The sequence below is a fragment of the Phoenix dactylifera genome, chromosome 3 (genome assembly GCF_051530095.1).
Source record: "Phoenix dactylifera cultivar Ajwa chromosome 3, Ajwa_hap1_PhDact_Kaust_v1.1, whole genome shotgun sequence".
NCBI lineage: Eukaryota > Viridiplantae > Streptophyta > Magnoliopsida > Arecales > Arecaceae > Phoenix > Phoenix dactylifera.
Genome location: NC_143192.1, coordinates 14,134,401 through 14,150,000, shown reverse-complemented (window position 1 = coordinate 14,150,000; position 15,600 = coordinate 14,134,401). Strand labels below are relative to the sequence as shown.

At 38.5% G+C, this 15,600-nt stretch overlaps 1 protein-coding gene across 1 annotated transcript; it reads right to left on the bottom strand.

Annotated features, from left to right (window-relative positions):
• Positions 1–2,462: 2,462 nt before the first annotated feature.
• On the bottom strand, positions 2,463–15,177 carry LOC149767912 (uncharacterized). Its single transcript, XM_089929378.1, has 4 exons — positions 14,477–15,177; positions 13,618–13,767; positions 2,643–2,726; positions 2,463–2,600 (listed from the first exon to the last, which is right to left on the bottom strand). The coding sequence occupies exons 1-4, from the start codon at positions 15,140–15,142 to the stop codon at positions 2,463–2,465; spliced, it is 1,038 nt and encodes a 345-aa protein (XP_089785504.1). The 5' UTR covers positions 15,143–15,177.
• Between the last annotated feature and the right edge of the window lie 423 nt (positions 15,178–15,600).

Below are 15,600 nucleotides of genomic sequence, written 5' to 3'. Positions count from 1 at the left end.
AAATTCACAAATATAAACAAAATAGAATTGGACGAAAGAAAGCAAACACCAAAATTTATATGAAAAATCTTTTCTTTATGGAGGAAAAAAACCATAGGACAACTCCAAATAAAATCCACTATAAATTAAATAGTAATTATAATAGGATCCTCTCAAGTACTATATCCAAGAACTTGAGGTATACATTGATTGGAAATAAACACAATAGTTACTTCACTAGACGTCTCAATAGATGTCTCTCAAAATCACCTATTTGCTCTTTTGGTAAATCAACAATAGTGAAATCAGACAGGGATGAAGGCTAAATTCCTCCTGGTGCAACCGTTGAGAAGATAATGACAATGGCAATCCAAACTCAAATAAAATCCAGATAAAAATATTGCTCTTAGGGTATAAGCCAAACGCTAGAACCATGAAGGGAAAAAAAAGAAGAATTCCAAAAGAATATGACTCCCGTATGAAGGGAAGAGCAATCAGAATCTCAAAAGAACAAGGTGGCTCTTTCACGACCAAAAATGGCTTCCTTCCTAGTTAGTCTTCCTTCCCTACTTTTTCATTTTTGTTTTAAGTTAAATTTTGATTGCACGGTTCTTGGACCCAATGTGCCATGCACCCTAACAATCTCCCCTCCAGCCCTTGGGGGAGGTACACCACAAATCCTCATTTTAAGACCATGCTTATGAGCTTTGTGCAAAGCTCAAATTTCTCTCTTGGAATGACTTTTCTTAATCTTTAGGAAGCTAAACCAACTCATAAGCGTGATTTTTTTGCAAGAAGTTTATCTCATCCTACACTGCCCCTATCTATTTGTCTTTATCTTTTTAAGACTGGACTCCCTAAAAGCTTTCTGGCTCACCCTCACTAGTAAAGAAAACATACTCCAAACTAGAGTACCTTGTAGATGGCCTATGCTCTCTAGTAGACCTCCTGGCTTTAGGTTATGCAATCTTTGGAGAAGGTTGCTCCCTTTGCTCAACACTCTCAACATCCAGCACATTGTCATTATCAACTGCCGCTCGCTCATTTTTTTCATCATGCTTTTCTTCTTATACTTCTTCCCCATCTAGGACCCTATTCAATGGAGAAGGGAATGGTATAATGTCGGAAACATTATTAATCACAGCTTTAGACTGCACAGTCTTCTGAATATCTACTAAATTTTCATTCTCATGAAAGACTACATCTCTGCTTTTGATAATATTCTTCTTTTTTGAATCCTATAGTCTGTAACCAAATTCAGCATTTCCATAACCTAAAAATATGCATAGAATAGCTCTATTATCTAGCTTTGACGTCTCCTTGGGTATATATGCAAACGCCTTACAACCAAATACATTCAAATAAAAGTAGGAAACCTTTTGTCCTATCCACATTCTCTCAGGGATGCCAAAACTTAAAGAAAGACGAAGATCTATTAATTAGGTAGCAAGCAATACGTACAACTTTAACCCATGATGGCTTTGATAGCTTAGCCATCTTTAGTATGCGTCTGACCATTTTCACAACAGTGTGATTAATTCTCTTTGCCACGTCATTATATTATGGGGTGTCTGAAACTATCTTATCATGTCTTATGCCTCTCCTTGAGCAGTACTTTTTAAACTTTTTTGAAGTATATTCACCCCCACTGCTAGTATAAAGATATTTCAAAAATTTGCTTGTTTCTTGTTCCACCATGGCATGAAATTTTTGAAAAAGCACGAACACCTGTTCTTTTATTTTCAGAAAATACACCCATACTTTCTGTGAAGCGTTATCAATAAAAGTAATAAAATATTTATTGCCACCTATCTATTCTACCTCAATAGGATCACAAACATCAAAATAACTCATATATGATAAATTCTTCTTTCTTTTGGAGGATTTGTAAAAAGAAACTCTATGATGCTTGTCAAATAAACAATAATCATAACAGTTTAATGGTGTACCTTCGGTGAAGGATATGAAGGACCTCTTTGCCAAAATTTGTAACCTTTTTGACTCATGTGAGCCAGCCTCTTGTACTATAAATCTGGTGAATTCTCATCCTTAACTACAAACAATCCATTTGTCCACACCTTAACAGAGTCTTGTACAATGTACATCAAGCACTCCCTTTTGTAACTAATGGCCAACCCTTAGTGAGTTTCCATCTTCCATTACTAGAATAATTCTCAAAGCATGCTAGATCCATAGTATGAGTAGAAATCAGATTAAGGCGCAACTAAGAAACATGTCTCACATTTTTCAAAATCAATGTGCACAATTGTTATTACCCATCCTCGCATAGCCAAAAGTCTTCTGTTTTGTACGATGTGAAGAACTCCTTTGTGGGAGTGGCATGATGGGAAGCTGCAAAACCAACAACCCACTTCAACATCGTGGTCCGAATGTGAGAACTACCACTTTCTCTTCTAATACATTCGTTGTAGTGTTCTTATTATCTGCCTTCTTTTGAGTCTTCTCTTCTTTCTGCTCCCTGTTCAAAAATCCGTAGTTTCATTTTGGATGTGCCAATGACCCTTAGATCCTCTACTATTACTCCCACCCCTATTCTCTATGATAAGAGCCCATGGTTCTGATTTTTTCTTCTCATTGAACAATAGTGCAGATGTAACATCCTGCAATACAAGAAATTCATTCCTATGTAATATGTTCATAACCGAATTATCATAAGAACTAGGCAACAAAGCCAAAAGAAGTAGGGCTTTATCTTCATCTTCAATTTTAATATCAACATTTGCCACCTAGATGATCAGGCCATTAAACACATTCAAATGCCCCAAAAAATTCATGCTCTCCTCCATCTAAAGTGCATATAACTTCTTCTTCAAATACAACTTATTTATCATATTCTTCGCCATGTACAAGCTCTCTAGCTTTTGTCAAATCTCCATGGTTGTCTTCACATTATTCGAAACTTCATCTGACAAATTAAGCCTAATACCACTGGCAGCCTTCTCATCCATTTCTTCAAAATTCTTGCCAGACAATTTTTTTGACTTTTTCTCTTTATCCAATAGTACCTTGTGTACACCCTACTAAATTAGTAGATCTTTTATTCTCCTCTATTGGAGAAAAAAACCATTTCTATCATTAAATTTCTCAATCTCAAATCTTATACCTACCATATTCACTATATCAATAGAACCAACCTCACTTTGATATCACTTTGAAAGGTCCAAATTTACAAATATAAACACAATAAAATTTGCTGAAAGAGAGCAAACACCAAAATTTATTTGAAAAACTCTCTCTTTATGGATGGAAAAAGCCATGGCAACTCTAAATAAAATCCACTATAAATAACATAGTGATTACAATAGGATCCCCTTAAGTACTATGCCCAAGAACTTGAGGTATACATTAATTGGAGACAAATACAGAGGTTACTTCATTATATGTCTCAATAGATATCTCTCAAAATTATCTGCCTGCTCCTTGGGGCAATCAGCAATGGTGAAATCAGACAAGCATGAAGGTTATAAACTGCTTCTGGTGCGACCATTAAGAAGACAATGACCAATGATGATCTAGACTCAAAAGAAAAAAAAATCAGACAAAAGCATTGCTCTTAAGGTATAAGCCAAACTCTAAAACCATGAAGGAAAGAAGAAGAAGAGTCCCGAAAGCATATGACTTCCGCATGAATGGAAAAGCAATCAAAATCCCAAAAGAATAGGGTGGCTCTTTCACGACCAAAAATGGTTTCCTTTGCAATCGGCCTTCCTTCCATTCTTTTTCCCCCCTTTATTATAGTTTTTTGTCTGCATGGGTCCCACATGGGCTGGACCCAATGCGTTATGCAACCTAATATGAACAAGGAGAGAGTGTGAATATACTCTTTTCTCTTTTTTAACATCTCTCCCTTTTACAAAAAAAAAGAAGCACAGCACTTGTAACCAATATGTGTGTGTACTAGTAACCAGGTACGTTTACAACATAATAGAGGAAAGAGTGCGGGAGGAGAGAAGAGAGGGCAAGTGATTGAGTCCAATATATTTAGTAACTGCACCAAGGAGTACAATTTATTTGATAGTCAAATTAGAGAAAGACAAGGAGTGTCCAATCTATTTTGAAGTTTTATGAAAGAAGTCAAATTTAGTAGGAAGGAAGGAAAGAGTATAGATTAGTAACACTTGCTAGAAAGTAATACCATAGTTAATATATTTTTGAGATAAAAAGGAAGGGCATTCTTATCACGAAAATCGATAAGCAGAATAAAGAAGGAATATTCCTCTCTTGATTCTTTTTATCATTTTCTACCATAAATGCCCTTTCACTTATCTCAAAAATACATGAATTATCTCAATGATTTTTTTTCATTTTGTTATACTAGTTATTAAGCAACTTGCTCACTTTTTGAAAACAAATCTCCTAAATATCTAAGATATGCCACCAAGATCCTACATAAACTCTCTCTCTCTCTCTCTCTCTCTCTCTCTCTCTCTCTCTCTCACACATACACATTTTACACTTCTCTCTCATGCCCCACCCACCACTCTCTCTCCCTCACCCCCTCCCTCATGCTTCTTTCTTCAAATCTTCTTTGAGTTTCTCCCCACCCTCTCTTTCTCCCTCTTTAATATCTGGCCATAGCCTAAAACTCCTTCTCCCTAGCCATTTGAACCCCCTCCCTCCCCCCTCAGCGCCCCACTCCCCACATCTCTTTCCCACATCCACATCACTCCTAATCCCCAGTCCTTCTTTACAACATATATATTCTTTAGTTGTAATATTTTAAGTATAATTTTTATTTATTTGAATTTGAATTTTTATATTATATATTTTTATTTAAATTTCATATTTTGTTTATACTTTACTATAAGTTTGTTGTATCTTTGGTTATTATATTTTCTTATTTTAAGACACTATTATAAAATTTTATTTTTATCAAATATGTTGAATTTTTATTAATATACTTCCAAGTTTGCATTTTATTTTCTGTTTATAATCACTTTCTATATTTTAAGTTAAGTCATTTCATTATTTTTTATGTATTTCATTATTTTGTTTATTCTCATAGGATTTTATTTCTTTCTGATTCATTTTTTATTCCATTTATATATTTTTTAATTTTACTTCATCATGTAGCACATAGATATACCAATCCAATAATTAATACTTTAAGCAAAAATACCTTAACCTCCTAATTTATTTTCTTCTACTTCTATTTAACTTATTAATTAATATTGTTTTATTTATATAATTTCTAAATTTTTGTTCTATGCCTTTGGTTTAGTTGTATTTTGTTATCTTATTATGTATTTGCCTTTCCAATTTTCTTTGTAATTTTCATGTTTTTTATTTTTGTTATATAGGCTCCTTTATCTTTTTTTATTTTATTTATATAATACTTTCATTATTTATATTTATATTTCTAAGTTATTTTTAACTTATTTTGTATTTTATTTTAATTATTTGCTTCAATTTACAAGTCTTTTTCACTCCTTTTTAAGTACTTTTCTTATTTTATCCTTTTCATTCTATATTAAGTGTTTTTTTAAACTTTATTCTAATTATTTTCTTTAGTTCTATTTCTATATTAGTTTTGTATCCTTAAATTTATTCTTTTACCATAGAAATATTAGTTCACATTGATCATGATCTATATAAATTAAAATATGCATAAACTAAAAATAATAATTTTTAATGCTTAGATTATAGCAAAATATGGTCTTATATCATTTAGTCTTCTTAACACTTAAAAGTAAATAGAAGAACTTAGCATGCAGAAAATCTGTTGTTGCCCAGATAGACAACCCAAGAGGGGGGGAGGGGGGGTGAATTGGGTTTTTAAATTAATTTAGATATTTAAAACGATGTGGTTGATTAATTAAAAACTTTTGCAAGTTATTTAATTTATGCTAAGTGCTGTGAGTGATGTGAGGGGAAGAAGAAGAGACAATCCAACACAAACACCAAGTTTTATAGTGGTTCGGAGCTAACCCTTGCTCCTACGTCCACTCCCCAAGTCTCACTTGGGAATTCACTATAACCCCCTTGGATTACAGTCGGTTGTTTTGCAAGCTCACAACCAAACTTGTTGTTTTACGAGCTCACAACGAACTCGGTCGGTTTTCCCAGGCTCACCGACTAGAACCAACCCTGATTGTTTTTCCGGGATCACAATCAAACCCTTACACACGTTGGTTTTATCTTGGCTCACCAACAAACCTTAATCCCCTTGATTCAATCCCCCGATTGAACCAAGTAAATACAAGTAGTAGAGAGAAAACAGAAAATAAGCTTCTCAAAAGCAGATATAAAACAATATAATCAAAGAGGAGTTTAGAAGCCCTCAAACGCTTTTAAGCTGAAGAAGAGGTAAGGCTTCTTGAACTCCGGTCTCCTCTTGAATGTCTAGTCGACTTGAATGCTGGAGGAGAAGGCTTTAATTGCTGGGAAGATGTAGGTGGAGCAGTAAATGCAGATCTTCCCTTTTTCGTTGATGAGCACCTTGCAGAGCTTGAATGCTTGATTAGTTGGAGTGGAATGGCTGTTCTCTGCCTTGCTACAGTCCTCTGTGGCTATTTAAACCAACCCCCACGGAAACTAGCCGTTAGACTGCTTTTTCTGCCCGTTCTGCACACTCTGCGCAGCCTGACAATATGACCGTTGGTGGGTTGGAGTCGACTCGCGCGATCAGGAGTCGACTCGGCTGTAGCGGGAGTCGACTCAGGCTTTTCCGGAGTCGACTCGGCAACTGTTCCACATTTGAATTAAAGTTGCCTTCACGGCTGGGAGTCGACTCGTCTTGACCTGGAGTCGACTCGCCAACTTCTGGAGCTGACTTGGCAATTTCGGAGTCGGCTCATCCACTGAAGTCCGTGGATCCAATTTTGAATTTTGTCCACTCGAGTCGACTCGACTGTCCTGGGAGTCGACTCGAATCTCAGAGCCCGAACTCCCGATCCTCTGTCTTTTGGCTCGTCCAGTCTTGGAGTCGACTCGAACTTCCTTGGAGTCGACTCGGCTCTCAGTTTCCGAAAGATGGTCTTCTGCCTTTTGACGTGAAGCTGTCTTGGAGTCGACTCGAGCTGTCTGGGAGTCGACTCGAATCTCAGAGGCAGTAACTTGGTTTTCTGTCTGTCTTGGGGTCGCGGTGTCTTGGAGTCGACTCGCGTATTGTGGGAGTCGACTCGAATCTCAGAGTCCATAGAATGGTCTCTGACCTTCTTTGTGTACCGCTGAGAGTCGACTCTTGCTTTCTTTGGAGTCGACCTGTCAATCATCGGAGTCGACTCGCGTTCCACTGGAGTCGACTCGAATCTCAGACCCGAAAACTGCTCTCTGACTTTTCTGCCTGTGACTGCTTGGAGTCGACTCTTACTTCCCTGGAGTCGACTTGGTGAACATTGGAGTCGACTCGCGCACTTCAGGCGTCGACTCGTTGACAGGTTCTGAGTTGATCCTTTCTGTTCTTCTGTCTGTTCTCAGTCGGAGTCGACTCGTACTCATCTGGAGTCGACTCGAGCTCGTGCCAGTGAACTTGATACGCTTGGAGTCGACTCGTGATACTCGAAAGTCGACTCGAGTCTCAGACATTGGTTCAAACAGACTCCTTAACTTATCCAACAATTATGAACCAAGTCTTGGGACACTTAGACAGGATTTTCACTGAAACACTCAATTGAATTCATTAGTAATTAAAAGATATACTCAAATGCTTTGAGCTCATCAAAATCAAATGGGGTTTTAATCAATCACTCCACAATCTCCCCCTTTTTGATGATGACAAAACATTGAGTATATGTAAAATGAATTGCTCAATAAATAATGAAATAAAATCCATAAATGAATTCAAATGTCTGGTAATTCAATTTATCCAAGCTTGAAAGGAGTGAAACATTAAATTTCGGAGTTAAAGCTCCCCCTTTCATTTGGAATTATATAAGCCTTCATATTATGCAATCAATTGTTTGGCTTATATGTCAGTAATGATTTAGTTTGATTAAAATTCAGATTCTCCCCCTCAACATATGCATTCAACTATGTTTTGATTCTCTGAATTTCCTTTTAGTGCTTTGAAGTTTTTGAACTGAATTTTTTGGTTTTTAGAGGAAAAAATCTGTCAATTTGTTCATGAGTAAGATTCAGCTAATCTCCGAATATTCCTTGAATAGATTCTGGAGATTACTCTATTAGGAGCCCCAAAAGAGAGATAATGAGCCTCGAGGTACCGAATCCACTTAGAACAAATTTGTGTGTGTTTTTAAGAGTTTATCTTTTTATTGATTTCTTTTACATATTTTATCCATGTTTCTCCCCTTTTACATATTTTATACATATTTCTTCCCCTTTTTGTCATCATATCGAAAAGGAGGTAATCACACACAATCAATGGCACAAATGGCACAACCAATCATCAAATGACACAGAAATGAAGATACGATGTCTACTCATTGTATTGATATGAATGTGAATACATTTGAGCATACAATAAGTAAAGCAAAACAATACAAAACAAAACAAAAAGAACATCTATGGTCTCCTCGAGGATGAAGATCCCCCCCTCGAGGATGTATCTCCCCCTCTCAATGAGGTGGCTCCTCCTCTCGAGGATGTGGCTCCTCCTCTCGAGGATGGTGCTCCTCCTCTCAATCGGCTCTGCTCCATGAGGAGGGTGACTGCATCTGTAACATGTCCGAGCTGCGTGATAATAGACGTAGTGGCTCTGCTATGTGTAGTGGAGAGCTCAGTCACCGACGTCTGAAGCCCAGTCACTGACGTCTGAAGTGCATCCAGCTTGTCGATGAGTACATTCGACAAGCGCTCGGCCCCCTCGGTGGTGGTGTGCATGTCACGACCTATGTCCTCTCGCATCTGTCGAGTGGTGCTCGTGACCTCACTCATGCTCTGGAACTGGGCCTGGACCAAACTCCGAACATTGTAGATCTCTTCCCGTACATGAGCCGTCATGTCAGTCACGGCTGTCAAGGAAGAGACCAACTGAGAAGATACGGGTGCAGGAGTAGGAGCAGGCACCGCACCTCGGAGCTCCCGAAGCAGCTCATCCCTCACCTCTCTGACTATCTCCTGTCGCAGCTCCCGGAGCTGCTCAGGATCAATCCGGACCGCCATAGAGGGTGGTGCCGAGGAGGAAGGTCCGGCGGAGGTGGTAGGAGCAGGAGGAGTGGATGGAAGGTCTGGATGGTCTGGAAGGTCTGGGTAGTCTGAATCGGGCTCAGGACTGGGTAAAGGTCTGGTGGTCTGAGCGGTGAGGGTAGACTTCCTAACCCATACCCCCTCTCTCTTCCGAAACCCCATCCTGTGTAGGGTCCCCGCACGCGTGCGATCAGTCCATCGTAAAGCGCGAAAGGGCTCCTCCTCAGGAATGGGAACCTCGTACTCCCTAAACAGAAGGGTGAATATCATGCCATATGGGAGGGTGAGCCTAGGTCTATCTAGGGGCTCACACATGTATCGATATATGAGTTTAGGGAAGTTGATTGGGGTGTCGTGAAGCATACAGAACATAAGAGCTAGGTCCCTCTCATTTACAAAATCAAATCTCCCTGTCTTAGGGAAGATGGACCTAGACAGTATACTCAACAGGATCCGCATCTCAATCGGTAGTGAGCTGGCGGATACCTCGTCTACGGGTGACTGGGGTGGATGCCCGAGAACGGCCGTAAGGGCCTCAACTCTGTCCTCGGGATGTGTGGGAGCCACCCCTACTAGTGGAAGGTGGAGGATGTGGCCAATAAGATCCTCCGTGACAAACACAGGGACACCGGCTACTGTGCCCTCGATACCCCCATCTCCCCGATGGACGGTACCGTAAAACTCTCTAACGAGCCCTGGATATGTGGGGAGGTCCAATGTAAGGAAGAACTCTAAGCCCTGGACCCTAAGTCTTTCACCTATGGTGAAACCTTCCCGGGAGAGGAAGTCGAAATCGACATACCTCCCGGTGGAGACGACCTTCCCGGCCAATGGCCTCGCGGGAACCGCCCTAGGCGGGGAACGAGCCGGAGGTGGTTGCCTCGCGGGATCGTGCCGCGCCTTGGAGCGCCGCTCGGGACCGGCCTCGGGACGGGACCTCTTCCTAACCACGGTCTTACGTGGCATTTTGACCTAAAATGGAATGAAGAACCTAAAGGACGGAGAAGGGTCGACGGAGGAAGCTTGGGACGGACCGGAGACGACCTAGGAACGGACGAAAACCCTAAGAACCGGTGAAAAATCGACGGAAAAAGGGTTGGAGACGATCGGGGACGACCTAGGAGTCGGCTCTAGGGCTTTTTGAACAGTGGCGGCTTGAGAGAAAAGTGTTTTCGAAACGACAAATCTAGGGTTAAAAAGTCGGATCCCGACTGCGAGTCGACTCCACTGAGTCGCGAGTCGACTCGACCTCGAGTCGACTCCAGAATATGCGCGAGTCGACTCTCCTTATGCGCCTGTAAGCCTCGAGTCGACTCCCGACTGTATGCGAGTCGACTCTCCCTCTGCTGCTATCTTTGCGAGTCGACTCCCGCCAATGCGCGAGTCGACTCCCCCTTAGGAGCCGGCTCTGAAACTTACCCGAGTCGTCTCTAACCTTGGCACGCACCTAAAAACCATGCTATAATCGTGCCAAATGAGGGAAAATCACCTGATTAAGATCTGATTTGATGATCATTGAAAAAGGAACTCTATTTTAACCACATTGTAATCATCAAAATCAATGAATCTAGTGGAAACTACCACTAGGATGGATCAATCACTCCTAATCCCCTCCTAAGTACACTAAACCTCTCTTCACTTAGGGGTTTTGTAAAAATATCTGCTAATTGATTATCAGTACAAACAAATTGGAGTGTCACATCACCATTCAATACATGATCTCTTATGAAGTGATGTCTTATCTCAATGTGTTTAGTTCTTGAGTGTTGAATTGGATTTTTAGTTAGATTAATGGCACTTGTGTTATCACAATTAATGGGAATTTTATCTTGTTTAATGCCATAATCTTCTAATTGTTGCTTAATCCACAAGATTTGAGCACAACAACTCCCGGCTGCAACATATTCAGCTTCTGCAGTGGATAATGCAACCGAGTTTTGTTTCTTGCTAAACCATGAGATAAGGTTTTCTCCTAGAAATTGACACGACCCGCTGGTACTTTTTCTATCAAGCTTACATCCAGCGAAGTCTGAATCTGTGTATCCTATTAAGTTTAGGCTAGATTCTTTAGAGTACCATAGCCCTATGTTCTTAGTTCCTATTAAGTATTTAAAAATTCTCTTAACTGCAGCTAGGTGTGATTCTTTAGGATTAGCCTGATATCTAGCACACATGCACACACTAAACATAATATCAGGTCTACTTGCAGTAAGATACAGTAAAGATCCTATCATACCTCTATAAAGTTTTTGATCTACAGATTTACCTGATTCATCTTGGTCTAACTTGCATGATGAGCTCATGGGGGTGCTGATTGATTTGTTTCCCTCCATATCAAACTTCTTGAGCATCTCCTTGATATATTTAGCTTGATTGATGAAGATGCCTCCTTCTGACTGTTTGATTTGTAGCCCGAGGAAGTAGTTCAGCTCTCCCATCATGCTCATCTCAAACTCACTCTGCATCAGATCAGCAAACTCTTCGCAGAGGCGATTGTTAGTAGCACCGAAAATGATATCATCAACATAAATCTGTACTAATAACATATCTTTATTTTGCTTTTTCAGAAATAATGTTGTGTCTACATTTCCCCTAGAGAATTCATGTTCTAATAGGAATTTGCTAAGCCTCTCATACCATGCTCTAGGTGCTTGTTTTAAACCATAAAGTGCTTTGTTTAATTTATATACATGATTGGGATATTGATGATTTTCAAAACCAGGAGGTTGTTCTACATATACCTCCTCATTAATATACCCATTTAAAAAAGCACTTTTTACATCCATTTGATATAGTTTGAAGTCCTTAGAGCATGCATATGCTAATAATAATCTAATAGCCTCAAGTCTAGCTACGGGAGCAAAGGTTTCATCAAAATCTATGCCTTCTTCTTGATTATAACCCTTTGCTACTAGTCTAGCCTTATTCCTTATAACAATTCCATTTTCATCTAGCTTATTTTTATATATCCATTTAGTACCTATAATTGGATATTCAGAAGGTCTCTCTACTAGATTCCACACTTTGTTTCTAGTAAATTGGTTTAGTTCTTCTTGCATTGCATTTATCCAATTTACATCATTTTCGGCTTCTTCTATATGTTTGGGCTCAAAGTGTGAAACAAAAGCTAGATGGTTATTCAAATTCCTAAGGGATGCTCTAGTCCTAACGGGTTGAGATGGATCATCTAGAATTAGTTCCTTAGGATGCCCATGAGCATACCTCCAAGCTTTAGTTAGCCCATGATCCACAATACCCTCTTGGCTTGATGATTCTCCTTCAATCAACTTTTGATTATTATCTTGAAATCCCATCTCATCTATCTTTTCTTCAAGTATTTCAACATCATCATCAAAATTAATCTTCTTACTAGACGAGATGTCACTAGAGTCATCAAAAACAACATGTATAGATTCTTCTATAACTAAGGTTCTTTTATTAAAGACTCTATAGGCTTTACTAGTTGTAGAATAACCTAAGAATATTCTTTCATCCGATTTAGAGTCAAATTTACCTAGATTATCGTTCCCATTATTATGAACAAAACACCTACATCCAAAAACATGAAAGTAATTAACTTTTGGTTTCTGTTTTTCCAAAGTTCATAAGGTGTTTTCTTTATAATGGGTCTTAACAAAACTCTATTTAATATATGGCAAGAAGTATTAATGGCTTCTCCCCAAAAGTACTTAGGGAGGTTACTTTCACATAACATAGTTCTAGCCATTTCTTCTAGTGTTCTATTTTTCCTTTCTACAACTCCATTTTGTTGTGGTGTCCTAGGTGCTGAAAAATTATGGGTTATCCCCTTTTTACTACAAAACTCCTCAAATGACTGATTTTCGAATTCGGTACCATGGTCACTTCTAATAGCTATTACTGAGTTATCTCTAGCATTGGTTACTTCTTTATGGAATTTCTTAAAGACAGAAAATGCTTGATCCTTATGTGCTAGGAACATGACCCATGTGTACCTAGAATAATCATCTACAATGACTAGACCATATTTATTTCCACCTAGGCTTGTTGTTCTAGTTGGACCGAATAGATCCATGTGTAATAATTCTAAAGGTCTAGAAGTAGAGACACATTTTATGGATTTAAATGAGTTCCTAGATTGTTTGCCAAATTGACATGCTTCACATATTTTGTTCTTTTCAAATTTTAATTTTGGCAAACCTATTACGGAGTCTCTTTTAACTAGTTTAGTTATTGTGTCCATGCTTGCATGACCTAACTTACGGTGCCATAACCAACTAGCATCATTTTCTTTAGTTTCATTAACAACTAAACATTGGTTATGTTTTCCAAGATCTTCTAGGTCTACAACATATACATTTCCACGCCTAATCCCTTTAAAAACTAAACTATTATCATTAGGATTTGTTATAATGCATAGTGATGGTTTAAACATAACATCATATCCTTTATCACATAATTGACTAATGCTTAACAAGTTATGCTTAAGACCATCAACATATCTAACATTATCTATAAAAGTAGAAGGGGTGATTTGAACTTTACCAATACCATGTGACCTTGGTTGTTGTCTCCAAAAGTCACAGCACCTCCCTTCTTAGCTTCAAGGGTGAAAAATTGATCTTTATCACCCGTCATGTGCCTTGAGCAGCCACTATCCAAATACCAGCAGTTTTTGTTGACCTTGGCTGCAAGACACTCCTACACAAACAAATCATGTCATCTTAGGTACCCAAGTTTTCTTGGGTCCTTCATGGTTAGTCAAGTTGGTTCCTTTTGGAACCCATACCCTTTTAACTTTTCTTTTAGTTATACTTTTCCTAAAATTACACACATTTGCTTTATGACCTACTGTACCACAGCAAAAGCAAGTTATTTTCTTAGTTTTAGTTTCTCCAGCTTTAACAAAGAAGTTACTAAGAAGTTTTTGTTTATTTCTTGGTTTATACCCTAAACCCGCTTTATTAAATACGGCTCGTTGATTATTTAGTATCATGTTTAATTTTTCAGAACTATATGTAAATTTTTCAACTAAGGGTTTGTATTTGTTAAGTTCTTTAGTTAGTGTTTGATTTTCAGCTTTTAGATCATTAAGTTCTTTTGTAAGATCCTTATCTAAGGTTTGTTTATATTTTTTAAGTTCTGAAAATTCCTTAGTTAGTTTTTCATTATCTTTAGTTAAGGTGTTAGTCTTTTGAGTTAAAAGTTGGTTGCTTGTTTTAAGTTCTATATTTTTTTTGGTGATTAAATCCTTATCCTTAACTAATTTATCGTATTTATGTAGATGTGATTGATTAGCTATTTTTAGTTCTTTATTCTTAAGATTTATAGCCTTATATTCTACCATTAATTCATTAAAAGCATCATAAAGTTCATCAAAAGAAAAATCAAGATGCGTATCGGAAGTTACCTCGTTTTCGTTGGCCATGAAGCAGAAATTGGCCTTCTCTTCTTGTTCATCATCTGATGAGGAGGATGATGAGTCGGAGTCGGATAGTGTAGTGACAAGAGCCTTCTTCTTCTTGTACTTACTCCCCTTCTTCAGTAAGGGGCACTCTGCTCTTATGTGACCCGGCTTCTTGCACTCGTAACATCCTATCCCCTCATTTTCCCTTTTCTTACCCTTATCCTTTCGATAGGAATTTGAGGGGCCTCTCCTTTGATGATACGCCTTCTTGTGGTTGATGAATTTCTTGAACTTACGCACAAGAAGCGCCTCACCATCATCTTCCTCATGTTCTTCTTCTTCACTGCTGCTACTGCAAGATAAGTCTTTGTTAAATGAAGTAGATTTTAAAGCTATTACCTTTTTCTTATGGGAGAACTCTTCCTCGTTGTGTTGTTTCATGGTGAGCTCGTGCGTCATAAGGGATCCAAGAAGCTCCTCAAGTGGTAACTTGTTCAAGTCATTGGCTTCTTGGATTGCCGTCACTTTAGCTTCCCACGACCTTGGTAGACACCGAAGGATTTTCCTGACAAGCTCACTGTTAGTATAGTTCTTGCCAAGGCTTTTTAGGCCATTGACAATATCAGTAAACCTAGTGAACATGCATGTGATTGTTTCATTTGAATCCATTTTAAATAGTTCATATTTATGAACCAAGATGTTTATTTTGGATTCCTTGATTTGATTCGTGCCCTCATGGGTCACTTCAAGTCTGTCCCAAATTTTTTTTGCAGAATTGCAAGTTGAAACCCTATTGAATTCATTTCTATCTAAGGCACAATAGAGTACATTCATAGCTTTGGAATTAAGTTGTGCCTTCCTCATGTCATGTTCATCCCAATCCGTTTCTAGTTTGGGTACCTTGACACCCTCTACATATATGGATGGGATGTATGGCCCATTTACTACAATAGTCCACATCTCATAGTCTTGGGCTTGGATGAATATTCTCATCCTAGCCTTCCAATATGAGTAGTCAGACCCATTAAAGAATGGGGGTCTTTGGGTGGACTGACCCTCAATGTGGGAAGATCCAAATGGGGTTGTCATTTCGATCTTTTACTCTTGGGTGGAAGAGTTTAGGCTCT